Source organism: Nuphar pumila, chromosome 3 (genome assembly GCF_984573655.1).
Source record: "Nuphar pumila chromosome 3, dmNupPumi1.hap1.1, whole genome shotgun sequence".
NCBI classification, from domain to species: domain Eukaryota; kingdom Viridiplantae; phylum Streptophyta; class Magnoliopsida; order Nymphaeales; family Nymphaeaceae; genus Nuphar; species Nuphar pumila.
In genome coordinates, this window is record NC_143251.1 from 37,001,431 (window position 1) to 37,028,047 (window position 26,617).

General features: G+C 37.2%; 2 protein-coding genes across 2 annotated transcripts; both read right to left on the reverse strand.

Moving 5' to 3' along the window:
* Positions 1-349: 349 nt before the first annotated feature.
* On the reverse strand, positions 350-1,009 carry LOC149842603 (uncharacterized). The gene is made up of 2 exons (XM_090000699.1): positions 678-1,009; positions 350-584 (listed from the first exon to the last, which is right to left on the reverse strand). The coding sequence occupies exons 1-2, from the start codon at positions 1,007-1,009 to the stop codon at positions 350-352; spliced, it is 567 nt and encodes a 188-aa protein (XP_089856825.1).
* An 18,201-nt stretch (positions 1,010-19,210) lies between these two features.
* Positions 19,211-21,169, reverse strand: LOC149842604 (NAC domain-containing protein 72-like). The gene is made up of 3 exons (XM_090001511.1): positions 20,839-21,169; positions 20,440-20,726; positions 19,211-19,690 (listed from the first exon to the last, which is right to left on the reverse strand). The coding sequence occupies exons 1-3, from the start codon at positions 20,990-20,992 to the stop codon at positions 19,424-19,426; spliced, it is 708 nt and encodes a 235-aa protein (XP_089857637.1). The 5' UTR covers positions 20,993-21,169; the 3' UTR covers positions 19,211-19,423.
* Positions 21,170-26,617: the final 5,448 nt, after the last annotated feature.

A 26,617-nucleotide genomic window follows, 5' to 3' on the forward strand; every position in this document is an offset into this window, starting at 1 on the left:
AAAATTCATAATGGTCGTATCTAGACCTGTATGCCATTTTCAGAATATCCTTCATCTTAATCCTCAACTGATGATACCCAAAATGAAGGTCGATCTTCGAGAAGACCTTTGCCTTCCTCAGCTGGTTGAACAAATCATCGATCCTAGGCAAGGTGTATTTGTTCTTCACCGTCATCTGGTTCAACATGCAGTAATCGATACAAAGCTGCATCAAACCATCCTTCTTCTTAACAAAGAGAACCGATGCACCCCAAGGAGATACACTCGGCCTGATAAAACCTTTGTCGAGAAGCCCCAGTAACTGCTTCTTCAGCTCCACGAGCTTAACAGGTGCCATGCGATACAAAGCTTAAGAAACTGATGCCGTATCAGGCACTAGCTTGATCGACAACTCAATCTTTCGATGCGGTGGAAAACCCGACAAGTCCTTAGGAAAGACATCTGGGAACTCACGAACGTCTAACTGCTTCAAGGATGTCGCCTGACTGTCTTGCATGGACACACTGGCCAATAATACCATACAACTTTGCTTATGGTACTTGAAGATCTTTAATGCAAAAATAATCTTCACCTCGCTCGCCGGTCTAGTCGAATAAAATAACAACACAGACAAATCAGGATGCTCCAAGATAACTTTCTTGCCCCAACACTAAAGGGTAGCATTATGTCTGGACAACCTGTCCATACCCAGAATGACATCATAAAATGTCATATCTAGTATGACCAAGTCAGTAGATAACTCATGCCCCTCGATAATAATGCAAACTGTCAGAAAATACTTTTCGCAGGAAGAGAATGCATCCATAGGTGACATCACATCAAGAGCCTTTTCATGGATAGAAGGGACCAATTCAAGCAAATTTGCAAATAAAGCAGAAATAAAACTATGGGTCGCACTCGAATCAAACATCACACGAGCAAAGTGATCAACTAAAAAGATACCTTCGATCAGGTCAGTCAGTTCACCTTGAGTGATAATTGTAGCAGCGTAAACTCGCCCATTAGTCATGCGCTGACCTTGTTGTTGCTGAGGTCTCTGTTGCTATTGTCCTCCCTGAGCCATTGGCTTGTTAGGACAATATGGTGCAATGTGCCCAAGCTATTGGCACTGGTAGCAAACCCCCTTAAACATTAGGCAAAAGCCTAGAGGATGGCTCTTGCCGCACTTACGACATACTGACTGGGCCTTTCTCTGCTGCCTCTGCTGCTGGGGTCGACCCTGTTGTATACTCTACTATCATCCATCCTGGGTCCGCTACTTCTTGCCACCATGCATTTTTCCACCTACAAGTGGGTTCTTCCTCATCCCACCCAAAGAACCACCTCTGTTTCCGTCTCCCTTCTGCGATGCATTTCTAGACCTCTCCCAGTCCTTCGGCAGGACTGTAGCTGACTCAATCACATCAGCTAATGTAGTAGGCTGACTCATCAACACTCGGGTCTGTAGTCCGTCCTTCAGCTCATGCATGAACTTGGATGCCCTTTCTTTCTCACCAGTAAAAAGGTTCAGACAGTATCGCTTCAGGCTCTTAAATTTGGTGACGTAGTCTACCAAACTCATGTTTCCCTGAGTAAGCTCAAGGAATCGTTGTTGCATCTGCTCTCGAGCGTAGGAAGAAAAGTAGGTGTTCAGAAACTCCTCTCAGGGAACCACATCCAAATCAATGTACTTCACCCTCCGTAGGGTGTCCCACCACTTTTTGGCATCACCATTCAGATGGTATATGCCAAATGGGGTCTTCTTGTCCTCAGGGACAGGTAGGACATCGAACACCCACTCAATCTCCTCGACCCAGCTCTCGATTGTCTTTGGGTCAGCCTTTCCTGAAAAAGTTGGTGGGTCAAACTTCAAGAATGTCTCGAAGGAAACACCGTCTGCGCTTGGAACAACCTCGGCGGTGTGGACACCAGTCACTGCTTGTGTCGCCTGCGCCATCATAGTCTCTGTCAGCGTGTTGAGGGCATTCATCATGAAATCCCTCTGCTCATGCCAATCTGTGGGAGCACCACAAGAAGTCGAAGCACGGTTGCAGCGATACATCTAAAATATGAGAATTTTGAAAAGTTATTACCCTGATCAATCCTACCCTCTTAGGATTGATCCCGAACAAAATCATTTATATAATCACAACAAAGGTTAATTCACGCCAAAAGAAAATTAAGCTATGGATGCAACCAATCATAAGAAATTTACATACTTTAAATAAAAGTATTAAATAACCTTACTAGTGAAGGAGACTTCTCTAGAGCATGCGACACAACTTGCTGACACTTCTGGACATGGCTCACTTACCAAAATTAAAAACTTAATGCTAGAAAGATGATACAAGTATAAGATTTTATGGTGGCTCTGATACCAAACCTATAACGACTCCACCTCATACCCTTTTGAAATGCGAAATTTCTTTTTTAAACCATTGTGAAAATCATCCTAGAGACCCAGGGCCTTTATAGTTTCACTTACAGCTGGATAACTAAACAAACCACGAGGGATCTTAGATTTATCATCCACATCATAACAAGCCAAATTTTATTAAATAAGTAAGAATAGTCTTAAGACAAATGCATAAGAAAAATTAGAGTACATGAACAATTTATTTTAAAGAAAAGCAGAGCCACACTGTCCATATGTGAAGTTGTCTAGCAAACATGTAACACTCGTAGCTCTCCTAGAAGCGAGTCACTTCACCGATCCCCTGAGGTTGCGAAAAATATCAAAAGTAGGGTGTTAGAATCCAAAGAATTCTGCGTACGAATCTCTTTAATGAAATAAATAAGCATAAAGAATACATATAAGAATTCATGCAATAATTTAGAAAAAATGTATTTATGACAGATCCATAATTTAGGCAATCATGTAATTAACATAAAACAATTGTTAAACAAGAGGAATCATCTTATATCAACAGAGAACATTAACTAAGAATTAAAGACATATTAGTATGAAAAAAAAAAATACATATCATGCATTCATCCATATATCACAAATAAATATGCATGATCTAATGCATAGCAGGAATATGCATAATTTTAGTGCAATGCACGAGTAAATTATTATCTTTTATTAATTTTTTTTTCATATGCATGCCCCTATTAAATGCATACAATTTAAGTTTCTCTTTTTAATTACCGTTGCCCGCGGATACACCAAACGGGTAAAATTTTCTGAGGTCAAGTAGGGTTCCCAGGATAACTTAGCACACAAGTTGTATTTATTACTGGGTTTCAAACTTAGCCCTCGACCAAATCACCTTCGAAATATTAGACATCCACATCTAATGTTGGGACACTAAGGACCTCCACATCCAATAGTGCTATTTTTTTGGTATACTAAAACAACAGTTGTGTCTACACACTACTCTAACTTGACCGCCAATCAATGCATATCTACAAGACTTCTACCTTATTCTATGTAGTTAGTGCAACTACGACATGACTCTAACCTAACCACCAATCAATGCATGCTCATAAGACTTTTATCTCATTGACACTAGTGCAACTATGACAGGACTCGAACCTGACGTCATTCAATGCACTATTGTTGGGCTTTTACCCGTTCATAGGTGGTGTAGCTATAGCTGAACTTTAACCTTACCGCAATCCAATGCACTGCCTTTTTTTACAAGACCGTTTTTCTTGAGTAATATAATTTCACAGGGAACACACATGAAAAACAATAAGATATTCTCAATTGCACTGAAGTCAATATCTGCAATTTATCACACAATAAAATCAAGCAACTCATGCAAATAACAAACAATTCACCAAACTTGTGAATATCAAATATGAATAGTGAACCCTTGAAATTTGAAAAAACATTGGGTCGATGCCCACCACTTTCACAATCAAAAGAACACAAACATACATGTATCTCATTTATAATCCACCATTTTCCACATTTGCAAACATCAATCATGAATGGCGAAACTTTGCCTTTGCAGGGATCACACAGGGTCAATACTACTGAATTCACAACATACATCATAATACATACATAAATATACATCCAGCCATTTTTACGCAATTCATAAATAATGATTATCTTCTAATGCATGCAATACATCCTATATAGTTAAATTCTAAATGCAAGAAATACATTCTATCCAGTTAAATTCAAATGCATGTAATATATTTTATCCCATGAAATCTATCGTCTCAAACACATTACCTTCATACTTACATATGCCTTACATACACAAGCATCACATTACAATTTCAGGCATTTACCTCAATTGCAAATGCACACAAACAAACAATCATTTGTGTATTGTTTTGACACGAACACAATTACACATGCAAATGTACATCAACATACACTTTTATATTCTTTCCTGCAAAACATGCAATTTTATATTTCATTTTTATCTTTTAAATTTAACATTCATCCTATAAAACAAAACATTTTATAAATTTATGGATTACTCGGTCCTCTAATTATAAATTCTCCTCTGCCAACTCCCCAACTTTGAATAGTTCAAAAATATGTATATTGCAAACTTCAAAAAGCAACATTCAAGATTTACATATCTCGTTGAGGGTTAGGGCAAGGATTGCTCAAATTTTTGTGTGATTAACCTACAAACGAGGCAAAGAACTGAAGAATCATACCTCCTTAGTTGTGTCCTTTGCTTCGAAGATTTTCTTGAACTTGGCATGAACTTGTGGTGTATCAACTATCTGAGTGGTCTATGTGACTATGAGGTGAGTGCGTACGAAGTAACATGCACATAGACATATGTGGCATGCTTCCTAAGACAATGTGCACATATCCCAAAGAGATTCATGATGATCGAGGTAGCTATGCATAAATCTCAAGGTGGCTGAGAATGTGGCAGCATGACTTTCTTTCTTTCTTTCTTTCTTTCTTTTTCCTTTTCTTTCCTCTCCTTTGTAAATCACACAAGCACCCAGTGTACCATGTGAAGATCCACCACCAACCATGCTTATTTATCTCACACCCACAATAATTATAAAGTATAATCTACTACAAGAAACTTGTGGATTAGCGACAACCTAAATTTGTCGCTAATCCACCGCTAATTTGTCACTAAACAGCTTAGCGACGGATTAGCGTCAGATTAGAGACATATATTTTCCATCACGATTTTTTCGATGCTAATTCACGATGGAATATATCTTTCGCCTATTCCGTCGCTAAGTAGCGACAGAATGTATCCGTCACCAGTTCCGTTGCTAAGTTGCGACGGAATAACGAATTCCAATATCCATCGCAAGGTCCTCGTTACTATATGGTGACTTTGGTGTTGCAATGCATTTATAGTCATCGCTAATCCGTCACTACATTCAATGTTAATAGTAATTAGCGACAGATATATCCATCGCTAATCTGTTGCAAATAAGGAAAAAAATAAAAAAATTATTTGAAAACTAAATATCGAGAAAAATTTTCTTGTGATACAATTTATATTTCATGTGAATAAAAAACAAAATACACATCAAAATACATATTAAAGGAAACTAAAACAATTAATCGATCCACTGTAAAATTTGCAAGTTCTAATTATTTACAATTCAACATTTACATTTTTGAAACAAAAAGAAGGTAGAACAAATTCAACACATGAATCTAATCATCGCCAAGATTTTATGCATCCTCTTGTTCATTGTCTTGATCGGTCCCTTCAGCTCCACTACGCTGATTATCGTCAGCAACCTACACAAGAAAAGAAAGGTCAGTATTGATAAACAAGATATATTGAAATAAATTATACTCTATATGTGATTCTATCATCCTCGTATGTATTCTAAGGCAGTAAAAAAACTGTATATGTGATTCTATCATGCTAATTTGTGTTCTAAGGCAGTAAAAAAAGTTTATATGTGATTCTATCATGCTCATATGTGTTCTTAAGACAGTAAAAAAAACTTATATGTGATTCAATCATGCCCATATGTGCTCTAAGGCAGTCAAAAAAATGTATATGTGATTCTACCATGCTCATATGTGTTTTAAGGTAGTAAAAATTTTTTATATGTGATTTAATCATGCTCATATGTGTTCTAAAGGCAATAAAAAAATTTTATATGTGATTCTACCATGCTCATATGTGCTCTAAGGCAGTAAAAAAACTGTATATGTGATTCTACCATGCCCATATGTGTTCTAAGGATGTAAAAAAACTTTATATGTGATTCTATCATGCTCATATGAGTTATAAGGCAGGCAAAAAACTATATATGTGATTATATCATGCTCATGTGTGTTGTAAGGCAGTAAAAAAAACTTTATATCTGATTCTATCATGCTTATATGTGCTCTAAGGCAGTAAAAAAACTTTATATGTGATTCTATCATGCTCATATGTGTTCTAAGGCAAACAAAAAACTATAGATGTAATTATATCATGCTCATATGTGTTCTAAGGCAGTAAAAAAAACTCTATATGTGATTCTACCATGCTCATATGTGCTCTAAGGCAGTCAAAAAACTGTATGTGTCAAAAACCTTTATATGTGATTCTATCATGCTCATATATGTTGTAAGGTAGGCAAAAAACTATACATGTGATTATATCATGCTCATATGTGTTCTAAAGCAGTAAAAAAAACTATATATGTGATTCTATCATGCTCATATGTGCTCTAAGGTAGTAAAAAAACTATATATGTGATTCTATCATGCTCATATGTGTTCTAAGGCAGGCAAAAAACTGTATATGTGATTATATCATGCTCATATGTGCTCTAAGGTAGTAAAAAAAACTGTACATGTGATTCTACCATGCTCATATGTGTTCTAAGGCAGTCAAAAAATTATATATGTGATTTTATCATACTCATATGTTCTCTATGGCTGTCTAAAAAATGTATATGTGATTCTACCATGCTCATATGTGCTCTAAGGCAGTAAAAAAAAATGTATATGTGATTCTACCATCTTCATATGTGTTCTAAGACAATTAAAAAACTTTATATGTGATTTAATCATGCTCATATGTATTCTAAAGGCAGTAAAAAAATTGTTTTTGTGATTTTATCATGCTCATATATGCTCTAAGGCAATAAAAAAAATTATATGTAATTCTATCATGCTCATATGTGCTCTAAGGCAGTAAAAAAATTGTATATGTGATTCTACCATGCTTATATGTGCTCTAAGGCAGTCAAAAAGCTATATATGTGTTTCTACCATGCTCATATGTGTTGTAAGGCAGGCAAAAAACTGTATATGTGATTTTATCATGCTCATATGTGCTATAAGGCAGGCAAAAATTTGTATATGTTATTCTACCATGCTCATATGTGCTCTAAGGCAGTCAAAAAATTGTATATGTGATTCTATCATGTTCATATATGTTTTAAGGCAGTCAAAAAAACTATATATATGATTCTATCGTGCTCATATGTGTTCAAAGGCAGTAAAAAAACTGTATATATGATTCTATCATGCTCATATGTATTCTAAGGCAGTAAAAAAAGCTGTATATGTGATTCTATCATGCTCATATGTATTCTAAGACAGTAAAAAAACTATATATATGATTCTATCATGCTCATATATATTCTAAGGCAGTAAAAATATTACATTAAATATTATATAAAAGGTCAGTATTGATAAACAAAATATACTGAAATAAATTATATCCAATGCACCTAAGTTAAGGCAATCAAAGTTATATGAAATCTAACAACATGCAATATATCACATAAAACTTTCATACCTGAGAGGCACCTGTAATCGAAGTTCTCCTATTCTGCAAAAAACTGTTGAACTCATCTCGGAGAACATCGGTAATTGATTCATGGAAGTAGTCACGCATTGTGTCCTTAACAATCTGACGTACATCATCACCAGAAAAAATAGAATGCTTGAAGCTGATATTGACGAGAGAAGTCTGTGAGCTGTGACTGGAGGAAGCAACGACTGGTGAAGTGTTCATATTACTCCCAAACCCGAACACATGACCCTTTTTGGGTTCACCTGCTGCAATCACTCATGCTGCAGGATCAAATGATGGATGCTGAGTAGAGTCATCACCATATCACTCTATCATCTGTTGCTCATATGCCTCCTACAAAATATTGTTTACAGTATGCATTAATAATTAAAAATTACAATGTTTATGATAACTTGTATATTACAATGATTATTAATACAATAAATACATGTCATTGTTGTTCTCGCCTTCTCTGATACGAACTCTTCCGTGGTCTTACGTTTATGTGTTTCAACAAACACATCCTTGTATGGCACAATGTCACCTTTTTCTGTTTTCTGTGAAGTGAAATGATAAAAGATTTAGTTAACAGGTTTGCAACAATACTTATAAAATTGACAATATATATATATATATTGATGAGTTACCATTTTCTTCAGGTGGCTCCCAAAAGTCCTAGATCCACCTGTGTGTAGATGGGCTTCGAGCATTTTTGCTCGATTTTATGCAGCCTTCACTGAGCGATTTCGAAATACATCCCCCACCCACTTGTCACACATTCCCTCCCAATAATCTCTCCTGATAGTAATAGGGTCATGGCCCTTCCACTGTAGTGGATCATCTATTTTGTCTGATGTTTTTTTTGCTGCAGTCTTCATATTGTGCAGCATGTCTGCAAATCGATTGGTAGCCACCTTCTGCCACACCTTCCTTGCATCATGTTCCTCCATCGTAGTCGCGAAGCGATTCAAAGCCTATATATATTTTCAAAAAGTTAGTAGACATGACTATAACAAAAAATTAAATATGAAACACATTGACTATGACAAATAACTGTATACCGTGAATGAGGACCACAATCTGTCTATCACATGTTTTGGATATTCTTTCCATTGAGTGACCGGTCTTGGTAGATGTTGAAGTAGTGAATTCCTAATATCGCGTACTACTTCTTGTAGCTCAAACCTCGTGCTACACATGAATTGATACATAATAAATATCAATATACAATATTTATAAGATATGTAATAAGTGAAAACGAAATATTTATGGTCGATTATCGATATACACGATTCAAATGAGTCTTCTTGTGCCAGACTGAGAAGACCATGCATCATGTGTTGGCTCCTGACTTGTATGATCAACTGGTGTAGGTGGGTCATATATAGGCGAAACATCATCTGTAAAAAAAACCCTTAGAAATTCTCAGAATGCATATTTCAACTAATCAAATATCTAATTAGTTAAATGATATACCTATCAAAGGAGCCCGTGAAGATGAAGGCCGAGACTGTCTACCACTGGATGAACGACCACTGTAAGCTCCACAAACAATATTCTAACAAATAAAAAATGTCATGCAATACATTCAAATTGTTTCAAATCATTCACATCAATGCAATACATTTTAATACATTCAAATAATTTAAATAAAGTATTGCAATACATTCAAATCATTCAAATTATTGAAATACATTCAAATCATTCACATCAAGTGTTGCAATACATTCAAATAATTTAAATCATTCACATCAAGTATTGCAATACATTCAAATAATTCAAATCATTCACATCAAGTATTGCAATACATTCAAATAGAGGTTTGTATTACAAGTTTTTGCTCACTAGCTTGAGAATTTTTCTTCATCATTTGTTTGACTTTCATATTCTTCTTTTTCTTCATCTTCTTCTTCATTGTTTGCCCATTCACTTGGTATATCATTTGGATCGCATTCTTCTATGAATGTTTTATTGACCAATGGAGATATGACATGCATATCATGCGCAACATTGTGACCATAAGAGAAGTCATAGATATCATCTGATTGATAGTAATCACTCTCTTCAGTTAACTTGTCTTCCTGTAACTAATCATACTCGGGGTATAGTTTGGACTTCACCTTGCAAACTGCCCACCATTCATTTTTATCTTACTTTTTGTACTCGGATATGAAGTATAATAAACTTGTTGAGCTTGCGAGACTAATATGAATGGTTCATGTGTTCCAAACATTGATTTATGATTCACCTCCACAATGCCTAAGGCTTTGTCGACTCTTGTTGCAGTTGGATCAAACCAATAACACTTGAATAAAGTTACCATATTATTTATGCCTAAGTAAGTCAACTCCATTATTTCCTCTATAACACTGTAGTAATCATGTTCATTTTCACCGTAGCTGCTACCCTTGACACACACGCCACTATTCATCATTGATTTGTTTATACTGTAATCTTTTGTATGGAATTAATAACCATTTACGATGTACCCTTTGTAACATTGCACGACTTTGGTCGGACCATTTTGTAAATCACATATTCCTTGATTCTTTAACATCACCATGATGGACCTACACACAAACATAAACAATGATTGTGATCACGACCAATTAAGTAACTTAGTGTTGTTTACAAATACATAATTTATGTGAGCGTCCTTACCAACTCTTTCAACCACTCCACAAACTTAGTTTCACATTCTTTTTGTACTTCTACATCAGTGAGATGTGAAACTTCTCTTTGCAACTCCAGATCAAATTGTCTGCAAACCACAAATACTTATATTATCGAACCATATATGCACATATAGAACATAAAAAGATTTAGAATTATGTTGCATCGACATATACTTACTCGATGTATGGGTCGATCACTGAGCAATTAAAAAGAATATAGATGTGTGTTGCGTCTTGCTCTCGATATGCCAAGAGTCTTGATCGGTAACTACCAAATGCATGCCCAAGTGTTTGAAATATCGACAGTTTGTCAACTACAGTTACTTGTTCTCCATCATCGTTACAAGGCAGGCATGTGTAACGTGTTGGAATGTGAGGTTCAAAGTACATAGATGAGAAATTTGAAATCTCTTCTAAAGTGTACGCCTAATAAATAGAGCCTTCTACTCTTGCTTTATTACGAACCTTTTTTTTGAGGTCAAACATGCATCTGTCAAAAATATACATTTCAAATTTGAAATATCTGTCATTGAAAAGACAAATATAAGAAAACATATACCTTTCAAATGGGTACATCCACCGATATTGCACAGGACCACAAACCCTTAGTTCATATGAAAAATGTATAATCAAATGTTCCATAACATCGAAAAATGCTGGCAGAAAAATCTTTTCTAGCAGACAAACAATAGTGATGACAGAGTCCTTGAGATTCTTTATATCAGATACTGCGACTTTTGATGCACATAATGTTTAAAAAAATCCACTCAACTCAGACAATACCTCTCTTATAGTTTTGTCTAATATATCATGGAATGCTAGGGGTATCAATCGTTACATAAAGATATGACAATCATGGCACTTCAACCTATATAACTGTTCATCGTCAATCTTCATAGCCCGAGCAATGTTAGATACATATCCATCTGAAAATCTCAATTGTCTCAACCATTGACATACCTCTTTATTTGATCAGGTTCAAGCACGTACCTTGCCTTTGGTTTCAGTACTTTGCCATTATACTCTTTGAGTTTCAATTCTGGTCTTTTATATATTACTTTTAAATCCATATGGGCCTTCAGATTATCCTCTGTTTTCCTTTTAACATTCATTACTATATTGAATACATTATCAAACACATTTTTCTACACATGCATCACATCCAAATTATGTCATATTAATAGAGTCGGCCAATATGATAGTTCCCAAAAAATAGATTTCTTTGTCCAATTGTGATCCTTCCCAAATCTAAGGAAGGGCATTGGACTACGGGCATCTGTTAATACATCTGGAAAGTATCACAATCTTCTTAAAATCTCTATGTCAGACAATCTTGTGAGTGGAGCTTCCATTTCAGTTGTGTCTGCTCGAAACACATTCCTTTGTCGTCGGAACGGATGGTCGCTGGGTAGAAATCGATGATGACACTCAAACCAGCAAGGCTTCCTTCCATGCGTCAGTCTAAAAGTTTTTGTATCCTCCATCCAGTACGGACATGCCAACCTCCCATATGTGCTTCAACCAGATAACATATCATATGCAGGGAAGTCACTGATTGTCCATAGAACATCGGCCTTCATATTGAAATTTTGTTTTTTGTGGGCATCATATGTGGTAACACCGTCATCCCACAGTATTTTTAGTTTATTAATTAATGGCCTTAAATATACATCAAGATTTTGGCCAGGTGAGGTCGGACTAGGGATCAATATAGACAAGAAAAGATTTGGATGCTTCATACACAAGCTTGGTGGAAGGTTGTATGGAGTTACAAATATTGGCCAACATGAGTATGGAATTGATCTACCCCCAAATGGATTAAATTCATCTGTACATAGACCGAGTCTAACATTTCTCACTTTTATTGCGAAGTTCTGATGAGTACGATCAAAGTGCTTTCAAGCTTTCGCGTCAATAGGATGCGTGATCTTGTCTTCATTATGTCAAACTTTATTTGCATGCCATCTCATGTGTTTAGTTGTCCTTAAAGACATACACAATCATTGCAATCTAGGAGTGATAGGAAAGTAGCAGAGCAACTTATATGAAACTTCTTTTGATCTCATGCTACCATTGCCTCTTGTCTTTGGGTTGAACCGAGGATGCCCACATGACGGGCATGATATGTTGTTTTCTTGATCCATGAAATACAACATGCAGTGATTTGGACAAACATCTATTTTTTTATACCCCATACCTAGAGCGTTGACCATAACCTTCACACGATAAAAATTTTGTGACAATTTCTCATCTTTGGGCAACATACTCTTCACAATCATGCACAAACGGTCAAAACATGATTGACTCAAATTATACTCGGACTTTAAATTTATTAGTTGAAGAACTGCAGACAAGATAGTGTGACTCTAGTAACCGTTCCAAAGCGACTCATCATCATCTCTAAGTAAATCATAAAATCTATTAGTTGCATTGTTTGGTGATTCTTCATCTACTGCAGTTGTTACATCACTAGGACCCATAGCATAACCCAGTTTTGTTCCTGTGGCATCAAATATCAAATCCATATATGGATTATCGTGCACCATATTCACCCATGCATCACAATCGTTTCTAAATTCTTCACCATGAAACGTCCAATTCTGATAATCGCTCACAAAATCCTTTATATATAAGTGATGTCTAACGCCATGAGGTTCTACAAATTGATTGTTCTTACAAACTTACAGGGACACCTAATCCGACCTGTAGGATCCACTGTACTGACACTTGCCGTTGTAAATTCAATAAAACTTTCAACACCATCCATATATTCATGCGATAACTCATTGTCAACTATCTTACAGTACATTCATTCATGGTTTGCAGTCATTTTGTCGTATGATGTTACAAATAGTATCCTAACTAGTTAAAAGAGAATCATCAGAATACTATGATGAAGAAAATATCAAATTTATAATGCAATATATGACACCATACAATCACAAGAATTATGATGCATGCATTGATAACTTAATATTTTTATGTGCAAACTATTCATAACACGATACATTCATTTGAAGCATGCTTTCATTATACAATTTCGCATGTAAGTCATAATCAAACTGAAAGTAACTACATGCAAGCATGGATACAATCACATCAAATATTGCAATACATCAAAATCATTCATATCAAAAAAATATCAAACATGTATTTGTAGCAAGCACATTCCAATGTTCCGCTAACTACTACCTTGCCTAGCATGGAATCCGTACTCCAAAAATAAGAACACTTTTATTCTCATATATTAAAATCATGCTCAACATGATCTCCAAACTCCAACAAAATAGTCCTAGATATCAACAACTAAGTGAGTGTGTGAACACTAAAGTGTTATATCCAATAAATTAAATAACATGTGATGCACTTACATCACTTACTCACCACGGGTATTTACCCGATTTGCATTATTTTTGTCACTTACTTACCATGGGTGGCGGGGCACAAACGGGATCCGTTGAGAAATCTGCAAGAGACACTGTGTTAAAATGAAGTTACCCTCTACCAAAAGGAAAAAATTTAGAATAAATATCGAAGTTAGACAGGATTCCGGCAAGGCGAAATGCCTCCCGGGCGTCGACCACCTCTCTGTTCGGCCTGACCGCCCTCGAGTTCGGCCAGCCAATCACTAGGCCAACGATGTAGGACAGCAACACGAGGTCTTTGAAGGCAGTGATCGTCCCCCGAAGCGGCAGACACGGGGTGATGCCGTGGTTCAGGAACCCAGTGACCATCGGGCGCCACCCGGCCTATCGCCTCCCTTGTCGGAAAAAAAATGAGGCAGAAGGGGTGACCCCCTGCCAAAAAAAAAATGAGGCAGGGTCTCCCCCTCCCCCCTTGCCGAAAAAGCAAGGGGGCGACCCCCTGCCCTGCCCGAATAAAAAAATGAGGCAGGGGGGCGACCCCCTGCCGAAAAAAAAAAGGCAGGGGGTCACCCCCCCTACCGGAAAAAAAGTGGCAAGGGGCCGACCCCCTGCCCGAATAAAACAACGAGGCAGGGGGGTCGCCCCCCTGCAGGAAAAAAAAAACACGACAGGGGGTCGCCCCCCATGCCGGAAAAAACAAATGAGGCAGGGGGCGACCCCCTGCCCAAATAAAACAACGAGGCAGGGGGTCGCCCCCCTGCCAGAAAAAACAAACAAGGCAAGGGGGGCGACCCCCTGCCGGAAAAAATAAAAGGGGCAGGCGCCCCCCCCCCCCCCTGCCGAAAAAAAAAGAGGGATTTACCTTGATACGTCGGGCGGGGGGGGGGGGCAGACCGGGGGGCGATGGGTCGGGCGACAAACCGGGGAGCGACGGGCGACGGGCCAAGGAGTGCGTTGGACAGAGGAGGAGTGCGTCGGATGGGCGGGAGAGACGAAACAAGAAAGAGAAAAAGTGCTCTGATTAGGGATTTACGGGAAAATTAGCGACGAATTTGACGACTGCGTAATTTCGTCGCAACTCCATCATAAATTTACATGACCAGTTAGCGACGGAAGATTTTCGTTGCTAACATCGTCGCTATGTAGCGACAAAAAAACTTTCGTCGCTAACCGTCGCGTGTGTTGCGACAAAAACCTGTCATCGCTAACTAACGACGGAGGTATCGACGAAAGTTTTTTCGTCGCTAGTTTTGTAAATATTACAAATCTTAGCGACAGATTAGTTTCTCTCGTTAATCCGCCGCGACATTGCGATGGAAAAAATCTTTGGCAAATATTTGTCGCTAATTGGCAATTTTCTTGTAGTGATCAAAGAAACCAGGAATTTTTTGAACAAAGGCAAGCTTAAACATCATCACCATAATCTCTGCCACAGAATCTCTATCTATCAACAACAATGCACACATAAACAAGATGTTTACAAGCACACCAACAATGACTAAACACTCTATTCAATTACGAGGACCAACCAACTCTACAATGAACACAGATTTCTGTCACAATCCAACAAACAAACCAATTAGCTACAAAAACCCATCTTTGTTCCCCACCAATGAGCTCAAATGAATTTTGAGCATCTAAACATTGAACACGAAGCATTCGATAGATATATGAGATGTGTACATGCAAAACGCCGTAGACGATGAGTATAGTCATGATCCCTCCCACAGACGATTCATTTGAGCAGTGTCCTCTCCGTCTTTGCGCTACCAGAACCGGCGTCCATCAAAGCTGGGGCGATTGTTGTCTTGGGTGGTTCATTGTAGGTGGGAGTGAGGAGAGTGAAGGAGCTCATGTCGCTTCGTTTTATTTTGATGATCGATATCCGTGTTGGGTTTCCCAGAAAGGAAGGGAAAAATAGGAAAGCAGACCAGATCATGCTGAACATGAGCTTTTTTGCTCATGCCATCCATTTTGTATTTTGAAAAGTTAATAAGTCAATAGAACAATTATATGCTACGTGGCATTCATCCAAAATGCAAACAGACGATACGATCAAAAAACTCATGTTCAGCATGACCTGATTGCTTTTCTCTTAAGAGATATTTAAGAGGAGGTGTCAGTTTATTAAAAAAGAGAGAGAGAGAGTGGCAATGGAAGGAGAGAGAATAAGTTAGAAAGAGAGGCCAGAGAAAGAGAATAAGTTAGAGAGATAAAGTAGAGAAAAGATAGAGACAGTAGAGAGAAAGTGGAGATAGAAAGTAAAGAAAAAGAAAAATGAATAAAGAGAAACTTGAGAGAATAGATAGAGTGGGCGCCACCACTTGGCGACTTTGCATATATTTCGCTTTGTATTTATCTGACCCACATCGAATATGACCAGCTTTGTTAAACAAGTTTTTTTGGAGTTTTTAACGATCCAAGCCTAATTTGGATTGATAATCTAGAGCTCGTATAACTCCGTCTTTATATTTAAACTGGATCTCCCGGTTTGGACCACTATCTGTTCTGAACTCATAATTCTTATGTAATAATGCTCAAATATTTGTATTTAAAAATCATGAGTATTACAAATATATATTTGGGTCATGTAGTGGGATATGGGTTAAGTGTAAAGTTATTGGGATGACATGTAAAGAAGTCAAGAGGGAGTTTATATGAGTCATGAGTTATGTGAGTTAAGGCATGTGAGTAGTAGTCATAGTGGGGGCATGTCATTTAATAGTTATTAGTGAGTTATTAAGTTTGAATTTCATAGTTAGAAATGTGACACATAAAAGGGAGGCTTAAAGTTGTCATTTATCTATAAGAAGTTTGCAGAAAGACCCTTCAACTCTATGTATATACCTATAAGATGTGTATTTTGAGGATGAGTGAAAAATACTATCCAATGTTTTTAAGTGCTTATCACTCTTGAGATTTCCTTTGTGTGTGAGTGAGAGCCCCTTTAATTTTCTTTCAACATATTTCTCATGATGAATGGCTAATGCTCTCAATGTTTAGTTAGTTTCACTGGGTGTGTGGCGTGTGGGATATGTTGTAAGGAATTGTGAGAGAATTTTCGATATGGAAAGATGGATAGTTCATTCAGGCCCCATATCCATCAAGGAGTGGTTTTGGTGGATGAAGATTCTTATGGATGTAAATATAGAGCAGCTGATTGTGGAGTTCTCTATAAGAGTCAGCATCACCAATACGGATTTGGAAGGGCAAACTCATAATGGTCTAATGGAGCAAGAAATAATTTTATTTCTTATGATATTTAGATCACTGCACGTGTGTGGAGTGACGATCGCAAATACATTCCAGGTCAAGAATTAACAAAAAACTACTTTTATACTTTTAATTTAAAATCTAAATATTATTTGTTAACATGTAACTATATATTTTTGAAAAGTAGCTTAGCCAAAAATCCATTCTGAACTATCTGGCTTATGGCTTATCCATCAATGGCCAAAAAATCATGTTTTGTGGGACTCAATGTTGATGGCCATATGGAATCATTGGCATCCACCATGCTTGGTTGCCAAGTGGGTAGTTTTTCCCTCAAATATCTTGGCCTCCCGCTCCACATTACAATCACACGAGATCGGTTTTGGAAGAAAGCAGAGGAGAAAGTACTAGTGAAAATGAATTTGGTTGGATTTAACCTTGCTATTGTGGGAAGAATCACCCTAGTCAAGCATGTTTTAGGGTTCTTCCTTTCGCATTTCCTATAAAATTTTCAAATCTCGAGCAAGGCAAAGAAGAGCATCAACAGTACATTCAAAACCTTCATTTGGTCTCGCAAAAATCAAAAGGCTAAATTGTACTTGGTGATGCAGTGAATCTGAGCGAGCTCGTCATGCCCAACTTGAACCAAGCTCACATTTAAAAATGCTTATTTTTGGTATTTTTTAGTAATTTTAAAAATTCCAGATTTTATTTTAGGATTTAGATATTATTTATGATTTTTGAGATTTTTCTCAGTTTAAAACTAGGATTTTTTTTTTATTTTTTGATTAAATCATCGAATCTGAATCTAAATCCAGTATCCCATTAGGATCTATTTGAGCTACTAGAGGGTTTTGAGCTTCTAAGGTAGATTTTAGTTTCTCTTTTGAATTGATTGGATATGTTGGGTGGTCCAAATCCATCAATTGGGTCCAAACACACTTAAATTGGGCAACTGTATAGTTGTTGGACCCAACCCAGGCTATTGGATAGGTTGGGCAGATATTCAAGAGCTACAAACATTGGGCAGCCTCTCCTCATCCCTTGTCTTATAGAACTCAACCCTAAAAATGTGAAAGGGTTATCATCTTGTTGCTGTTATGAAAATCTCCATCGAAGAACCATACGTGTGGTGTAGAAATGCCCCCCACTCCTTCTCCATTGGTGGCCACTGAAGTTGCAAGGGCTACCCCTATCCTTGGCCGAACGTGGAACTTTGTAGGTCCATTTGGGTGTTGCAGGTGTTGGATGACATCTCCATTGCTTGGCCAACGTTACAACGCTGGAGCTAAGCCATTTCTTTTCCTCTTTGACTAGTTGCTAATTGTATTAGACATTTTTGGAATGATTTTTGTATCAAGTAGTCCTATGCTGCGTGATTGATTTTGAGTATTAAATCAAAATTTCATTGAGGAGACAGGTCTCTTGGCCATTCATTTATGACATGGAATAATGCATTCTTGAGTTTTTTGTTTTAGATTTTTTTGGTTGAATATTGAAAGTTTTCAATCTGATTTGTTTTTTAAAATTCAGCATATGTTTTGTGTTAATCGGTGACAGAGCTTATTTCCAGCGTATTGGATTTACGTTCAAAACTGAAACCTTGCTAAATTTGTTAGTTTGTTTAACATTCAAGATTGAATCTGATAAGATTTCAATTGTAGTGAAGAACTTGAACAAATTTTGTAATCTTTTTGGATTATATGTCCCCCCACAATTTTTTCCCACACCCCACAAATTTTGTAACAAATTTTTCCTTTTTCCCAATATGGCCCCCACAAATCGAGCACTCACGCAAGTTGCGAATTGGGTCCCCACCACGTGATTCACATCTAAACTAAGCAAGGGATTGCGTCACCTCAAATAGCACCATCAGTGTCGTGTGACACAATTAACCCCCCACCCACCCCCCCCCCCCCCCACACACACAAAAAAAAAAAAAAAAAGATTTATAGCTGTCGAATATGCTAACGCATTAGATTTCATGGTATCCATTCGTGTCAATCACGGTGTCCTGCAAAATTGATTAAAAAAACTCCCCTCATCTTTTCGTTTGGCACTTTCTCGGAAAAAGAAGAAATGGGAAAATTGCATTCCTTGTTTGACCATCCGATTTCATTTTTAGTAACGTGAACAGGCAGCTTTGTTAGCACAAGCAGCCTCTCTTGCTTCTGACCGAGTTGAAAGTTTGATATTTAAATTACTTATTATTGACAAGGATTATGGATATAACTCAATAACTGAGTACAGTTTTTATCATAGTAATTTGTCACCAACATTGGCAATAAGTCCCATGTTTTTATTCCATGATTAATACACAAAAAACTTAGAAAAATTAAATGAATGAAAAGAGAATGGCTACTGTTTTATTGGTACACATTCTATGGTTATGATCACTAGGGTTTGAGCTTGGGGTGTCTGGTTGGTCCTAATGCTTGCATTCTACACTTGGAAAGAGTTTCCTCAAGTTTGTTGGGGCTTGAGTGCTTGGTCACCAACATTGTAGGACATCAGATGCCCATGCTGCCACCAAGTTTTTGTCACCCATGTTGGAGATGGCCTCTAAGGACGGTGCCCCATAGAGAGGTTGGTACTGATATTGCATTGGTAAACCCTCATCTACCCTCATATCTGTCATCAACCTGCCGCCATTGCTCATGATGGGGTTCTCTAAGGCCCTCCTTCCTTCCTTTTTCTCCTCTTGCTGACCTGCGTGACGTTTCTTTTTGTATATCCTGCAGAGTACCCAATCGTCCAACTGCATATTTACAATAAAAAAAACTAATTAATTAGCCATGCACTATACGTCAGAGGAGTTTGCATATATTTGTCAATGTGTAAGAGAACCGTAGTATTATGAATTAGAGACTATGTCACATAGGTATAGGTATAGGTGCAGGTGCCGACGCGGTGATGTGGCACTTTAAAAAAATTTGGGTGCGGGAAGTGTGTGTATATATATATATATAACTTTTAACAGTTTTAAGTTAACATCAATAAAATAAAAACAATTATCATATCATCAATTCATTATACATAAATTCATGCAATAGATGCATATGTATATATGGATGCATGTATCTGTGTGCATTTATGTATTTATATATATAATATAAATAAAACTGAAATTTGTTAGGGTGAACCGAATCTACTTTTAAATAGAAATGGATCTCAGTGTGGTTGACTTCACCTAATACAAAGGAAGTCGTGTCCAAGTGTCACACCTGTATGAGTGTGGGTGCATGTTACATAGATTAGAGAGATGACTAGCAATATAGAATTGTTTTTTCATTTTCTGAAGGAAATTTCAATGCACTTGTTACTTGGCACCAAATTAACTTGCATGAGCTCAAGTGGCCTAAATGGTATCTAACTTTTAAAGCAAAGAAACAACCTACTATTTGCAATTCCATGCTTTAATTCACATCCCAACCCAATTTAATGTTCCTTTGCATCTAAATTAAGCTCCATAGTCAAAGAACTATAGGTTAAGAAAATGGGACTCACCCTTTGGCTTCCTTTAAATTTCGATTCGCGACTCTCGGCTAGCCGGTACTCATGCATGATCCAGTTAGTCTTGACCCCATTAGGCGCTTTCCCTCTATAGAAAACAAGTGATTTCTTGATCCCAACCTTTCTTGGTGAATTTGATACATATGTGCTGATCGACTTATCAGTACCGGTGGCCTTCCAATAACCGGACCCAGCTGTCCGGTTCGGTCTTGACCCATTGGGGTACTTCCGATCTCTTGGACTGAAATAATACCATTCTTTCTCACCGAACATTGACTTTCCTGTTCATATCATTAATCACAACCAAAGTCTTCAATAAAAGAAAATAATTATGCATCAAATGATATATTAAAAAACTTAAACTCTATGGCATGTAGATGAGCATATACATACCTGGAAGGTCCCATGGATCAAACTTGTAAAGATCTACCTCAGTGATCACAGGAGCTGAGAAGGAATGAGATGCCACCTTCTTGAAGAGGTAGTGCACCACCAGCTCCTCATCTGTTGGGTAGAATCTAAAGCCCGGAGGGAGTCCTTCCACCATTTTCCTCTAGTGCACTTCCCCCCCTTATGTGCTATTTGATATATTGGATAGCTAGCTTAACTTCCTGCAATTGGTTAAAAGTACAAGTGATCTTTTTGGTGTTCAAGTGAAGAGCCTTTCTTTCAGATATGGGGATAGGACCAAATCAGCCAACCTTTAGTGATGATCAATCTTGAAAGCTAAAGGGAGCTAAGAGCCTGTTGTGTCACTTTTTTTTTTTTTTGAGGGTGGGGGGGCTTATGTGAGCATATATAGGGATAACACGTCTGTACTGTTCAAAGATATGTGACGTCAATGGATAAAGCATAACGAGAGATGCAAGGGCACGCATGCGACCGCCAAAAAAAAAGAGTCCGAAAAGTGCTTCTTTGGTGCAAGCGTGGCGGCTGAACGGGTTCTGATTTCAGCTCAGCAGTTTACTTTAAAACAAGAACAAAGTGATTTGGAAGAAGGGAACTGGTGGTCAATTCCAGGCACATGGGTTACGTGGCATCATTTCTAATTGCACAGATTAGGGGTCCCCTCCACACCATATATTAGCAGACAGTCATAGTTCCTTAGAGAATAAATACATGATTAAAGCTTAACCCTAGCTTGCCTTTCGTTGGATGAAAAAAAAAAAGATTAAAAAGTGCTTTGCATTAAAATTGATGGATGGAAAAATAATATAGGAAGGTTTTGATTAGGTTTTAATTTTACAAAATGAGGTGTGTGTATATATATATATATATATGAGCGATGCTGGGGTGATCCAGGAGTACCTACTCCCACGTAATAGAAATCATGGTTGTAAGTTGTATCTTCTCAATTAAACGTTATGGATGTTCTCAACATAGTTTATTTGATGGGAATCATGCTTTGGATCATGTTTTTTGACATAAAAGTAGGATTTTTTAAGTTATGAAATTTTGATATATGATTTTTAAACGTCTTAAAAAAACATACATTTATGCTATAATTACATGATCCAAAACTTGTTTTCTACTAAATAATGCTTATAGATTATATATATCTATAGGGTCTGATCAACTTATAAAAAAGTTTAACAAATTTGACAATCTAAATCTTCTATTAGGTGGAAGTAGGTACTCCGAGAGTACCATAATATATATATATATATATATATATATATATATATATAGAGAGAGAGAGAGAGAGAGAGGTAGCTGCGCAAACCTTAGGTGTGCAACTACCAGCGCAGCTATGCTGGCTGTCCATTGTGTCCTTGATGGAAGGCCATCTAAAAAAATGCAAAAAACAAAAAGATATATATTGGCTATTTGGGCATTTTAACAGCGCTTCTTGTGTGTTGCTAAACACCCACGAAAAGAATGCAAGCATCTTTTTTATGTTTTGAAACTGCTAAAGGTCCCGACAGAACTTAGACCTTTATTGGCTGTCGAAACGGCTGCTAAATTGCTCAGCATGTTTTTTTGCTGGCCGTCCATCAAGCCCATGATCAACGGCCAGCAAAGTTGTGCTGGTAGTTTCACACCTAAGGGGTTGAACAGCTACCTCTCTCTCTCTCTCTCTCTCTCTCTCTCTCTCTCTCTCTCTCTCTCTCTCTCTCTCTATATATATATATATATATATATATATATATATATATATATATATATATATATATATATATATATATATATATATATATTCCATGTGAAAGGGGAAACCACCACAGAGGGGTGTAAACCTGAGCGCACCCTTTGACCCCAAGCTCCTGCTTATGCAAGGGGAATAACGTCTGCAGGAATCGAACCCCAACTGCCCCTATGACAGCGAAGGGCCGTTCCAACTACGCTCACCCCTTGGGCCTCCAAATTTAATTCGAATCCAAGATCTGATGATCAGGTTTAGATCCATATTAGTTTTAAGAGTATCTTTTGGTATAATGTTTGTGTTTGAATGTCTTTCTAAAAAGACACAAGTTTTTTTGTTTTTTTTATGGCGGAAGGTGCTGAATTTGTTGGTTTGGGTTTTCAAAGTTCGGCTTAAAAACAAACAAACAAATGTCCTTCGAACAGAGTTTTGAGTCTGACCGCTAAGCTTGGACCGGGCTTTCCCGGAAGGTCCACCATTATTGAACACCTGGCTCGGGTGTCATTTTAATGGGTCACTCTCGGGTGGGACATAACTTGATGCTAACTAAATGGATCCGGTATCAGATGAACAAAGCCTATGTCGTCATCACCAAATCTGCAGAGAGCCAGCCAATTTGGAACTTCAGCTGTTAATCAGCAAATGGGTATGAGGGTGGGTCATATTTTATATAACCGATCCATCGGTCATATTCAATCCCCCACCGTGCATCTCACTTGATGTACCCACTCTCACTGTTCCCAAGTTAGACGTGCGGTGGAGATTGACTTTTACCATTGGTAGATTATATGCCAATTAAGGATGTAAACAGACCAATGGGGGGGGCGACCATCTGGTAGGAGCAGTTTGTGCAAGTCACCGTGTATGGGACCTTGCAAGTTCAAACCCCACCAGTAAATTGGTGATTGAATAACTGTTTGATAGTTTGAACATGCCATACTCTAGCGTGTTTGGATTGGCTAAAAAAGCTGTCCGTAAAAGAGAGAGGGGCCTTAATTCCCCCAGTTCTGTAATAGAAAAACAAAATTAAGGATTAAACAGTTTGGATTCGGATCGAATGTTGTGACCAATATCATATTCAACTCATCAGATGTTGGCTAAACAGATTCAAATTCAGATTCGAGTGGAATAAAGCTTATACCGTATCTGTTTTTTTACATGTAAACAGATTTGGATATCTGTCAAATTCTAATATTTGTCAGATTTGGTAGCAGAAAATGGAAACTATATTCGCATCTGATTATAATCGAATATGATTTTGGCTTACCAAACACCACTATACAGAATCGAATTCGATCAAATATGGGATGAAATCCGATTCATTGACAACCCTAGTGCTAATATGAATTTTGGTAATGTTGAATGATGAATGTTCTCTCTCTCTCTCTCTCAACTCCTGGAAAAGGTGCCAGCTAATTAAGCACAAAATTATGACAGCTGGGATTGCTTGCAGAAGCCATACACTCATTTTTTCCTTGCTTCTTTGTGACTTTTTGCTTGCTTCTTTGTGACATACACAATAGGGGACTAGAATTCATCTTATTGGTTGTTAAATTGTACGTGTTATTAGTGATGCATGGTACTACAATTCAAACATGCCAGATTTCTCGACTCCAATGGCCCGTATTTTCACATTCATTAATTGCATAAATGAGGTTGATTTTGCTTCAACTTTTTTGAAGGTGTGGTTGCATGCACCTTCCATAGAAATAATTGCCAAGCCCAAGATGACCTACTCATGGGCAGGACTAATGCAGATCACCGATATTGTGTCTTATTATATTTTCAAGTTGAATCCACACAGCCACAGCTATTAAGACTTTTTTTATCATTCCCAAAAGTACGTATCTTTAGACTCTCTCTCCGCCATGCAGGAGTTTGAAGTAAGTTGGGAACTTTTAGTCAACTGATTAGGCATTCTTCTTTTTATCTTATTTTATTTTATTTTATTTGTTTGAAACTTTGATATTATTTTGGATAAAACAACAGCGATTGTATATAAGGATGCTTATTCAATGATGTGAATAGTGGTTTTATTAGGAGCCTAATGCTATACTTTTCTAAATCATGATGAGACATTGTGTGCAGCTTATGGCACATGCCAATGCATAATATAATAGATTTCGTGTGATCAAGTATGTGTTTTGAACGTAAGAAATAAAATAAATTCATCAAGATGAGAGGAATTTTTACAAGAAGGTGTTTATAATTAAGACTTTTATGGAATAAGATATCATGAGGGGTTCATCCATTAAGGGCTTTGCTAGGGACATGATTTATGAGATATGCGGCAGTCATGATACATTCTCTCCAAAATTTGATTGAAAGATATGCTTGAAAATGCAAGGCCCGAGCTATATTGAGAAGGTCTCAGTGCTTGCGTTTGATCACTCCATTTTGTTTAGGGTATATACACAGTTATGTTGATGAAAAATACCCTAACTGCAAAAAAATGTCGGTATTTCACTGAAAAAAAATTCACTCTCATTATCACTCTTAACCTTTTAGATTTGGATTTTAAATTAGGTTTTGATCATGACAAAATAATCTTGGATAAGGAAAAATGTTTTGGATTGATAACGTATTAGGTAAACCCAAGTTGAGTGAGAGTAATCATCTACAATAGTTAAAAAGTAATGTGCACCTTATAATTATGAAGTTTGGTATCCTCTCCATAAACCAATATAAATGAGTTCAAAAACCCATGTAGAGTTAATAGCACTATTTGAAAATGAAAGGCGTGATTGTTTAGACAAAGCACAAATTGAGCATATTCCATTAAACTTGCAAGAATTTATTTTATTAGAATCAACAAGATACTAAAAACGAGAATGCAAAATATGCCCAAGACAATAATGCCAAAGACAAGCAGGGCTAAAATTAGATAGTGCGACTCCGCTCTTGATTTCAAACATATAAAGGTCATTTTGCATTTTACCCACTCCAATCATCCGCTTCGAGCAATGGTCATAAAAAATACAAGATCCATTGGTAAAAACATCATATTGTAAATCTTTTGTCAATTTGCTAACGGATATCAAATTGTATTTGAAGTTAGGAACACACAAGACATCAGTTAGGTGTATTTGTGAATTGATGCTTGCACTTCCAATGTGGGTGACTGAAGCAGACAATCTAGTGGGTAATCCTATGGGTTGACAAACAATGGGTCATGGCAAATTTAAAAAATCTAAATTAGAAAATATGTGATCGGTGACCCCAATGTCTATTATCCAACAAGAAGAGCAAGAAAGAAAGGCTAAAGTTTTACTTGCTAGGTTAACTTGTGGTTCTGGTTTACCTTGTGACATAAGAGTTATGAGATGTTTATATTATTCGGGTGTGATCTGAGGTATGACAGCTCCTTCACTTGATATATCTGAATTCACCCTTGTACTTGTGTTGCCATTGTTGGTTGAATTTGGATAACCATGAAGTTGATAACATCGAGCCTTGATAGAATCCTGGAAAAGATTGTTACAATAACTGAAAGCAAAGTTTTCCTAAACACCGATTCTTTTGGCACCGATTCTTTTGGCACCAATCCAATATGTGCTTCTTTGAGTCCACTTGTTTCGAACTCGGATGTGAAGCTCTGATAAAATTTTTAGTAGAGCAGATTCAATAGCGGAGCCTATCCCTTTAAACATTTTGTCATTTCTTTCTAGCCAGACGGGTGAAAAGATCAGGTGCAATATGATTGCACGAATATTTATGCATTAAGCACTCAATCACCCTCCATCTTGGGGACAAGCCTCTCAGTTTTGGGGCCCAAGGTTTGATGGATCGGAATCAGGTGCTTAATGAATAAATTTTGTGCCATGTGATTGCACTCAATCTAGACTCGTCTGACGGTCCTCAAAGTTTTGAGTAAGATTTAGATGTTGGCATTCTTAAAATAGAACCAGAATGTAAAAATCAAGAACACATACTAGTAGATGTCATGGATGAAAAGAGCGTCGGTGCAGGTGCACAGTGTTCTCCTCAGCCTATCAGCGCTCAAAATGAGCCCAGGTCATCAAGTCGATG

Bases quoted from the DNA above. Each gene is read 5' to 3' on its own strand.
- LOC149842603 (XM_090000699.1), bottom strand. From the start codon at position 1,009: ATGACTAATGGGCGAGTTTACGCTGCTACAATTATCACTCAAGGTGAA. The intron at 585-677 runs GTTGTCCAGACA...TTATTCGACTAG, and splicing joins GTCATTCTGGGTATGGACAG to ACCGGCGAGCGAGGTGAAGA.
- LOC149842604 (XM_090001511.1), bottom strand. From the start codon at position 20,992: ATGGTGGAAGGACTCCCTCCGGGCTTTAGATTCTACCCAACAGATGAG. The intron at 20,727-20,838 runs GTATGTATATGC...TGATATGAACAG, and splicing joins TGATCCATGGGACCTTCCAG to GAAAGTCAATGTTCGGTGAG. The intron at 19,691-20,439 runs GTGAGTCCCATT...GTAAATATGCAG, and splicing joins AATTTAAAGGAAGCCAAAGG to TTGGACGATTGGGTACTCTG.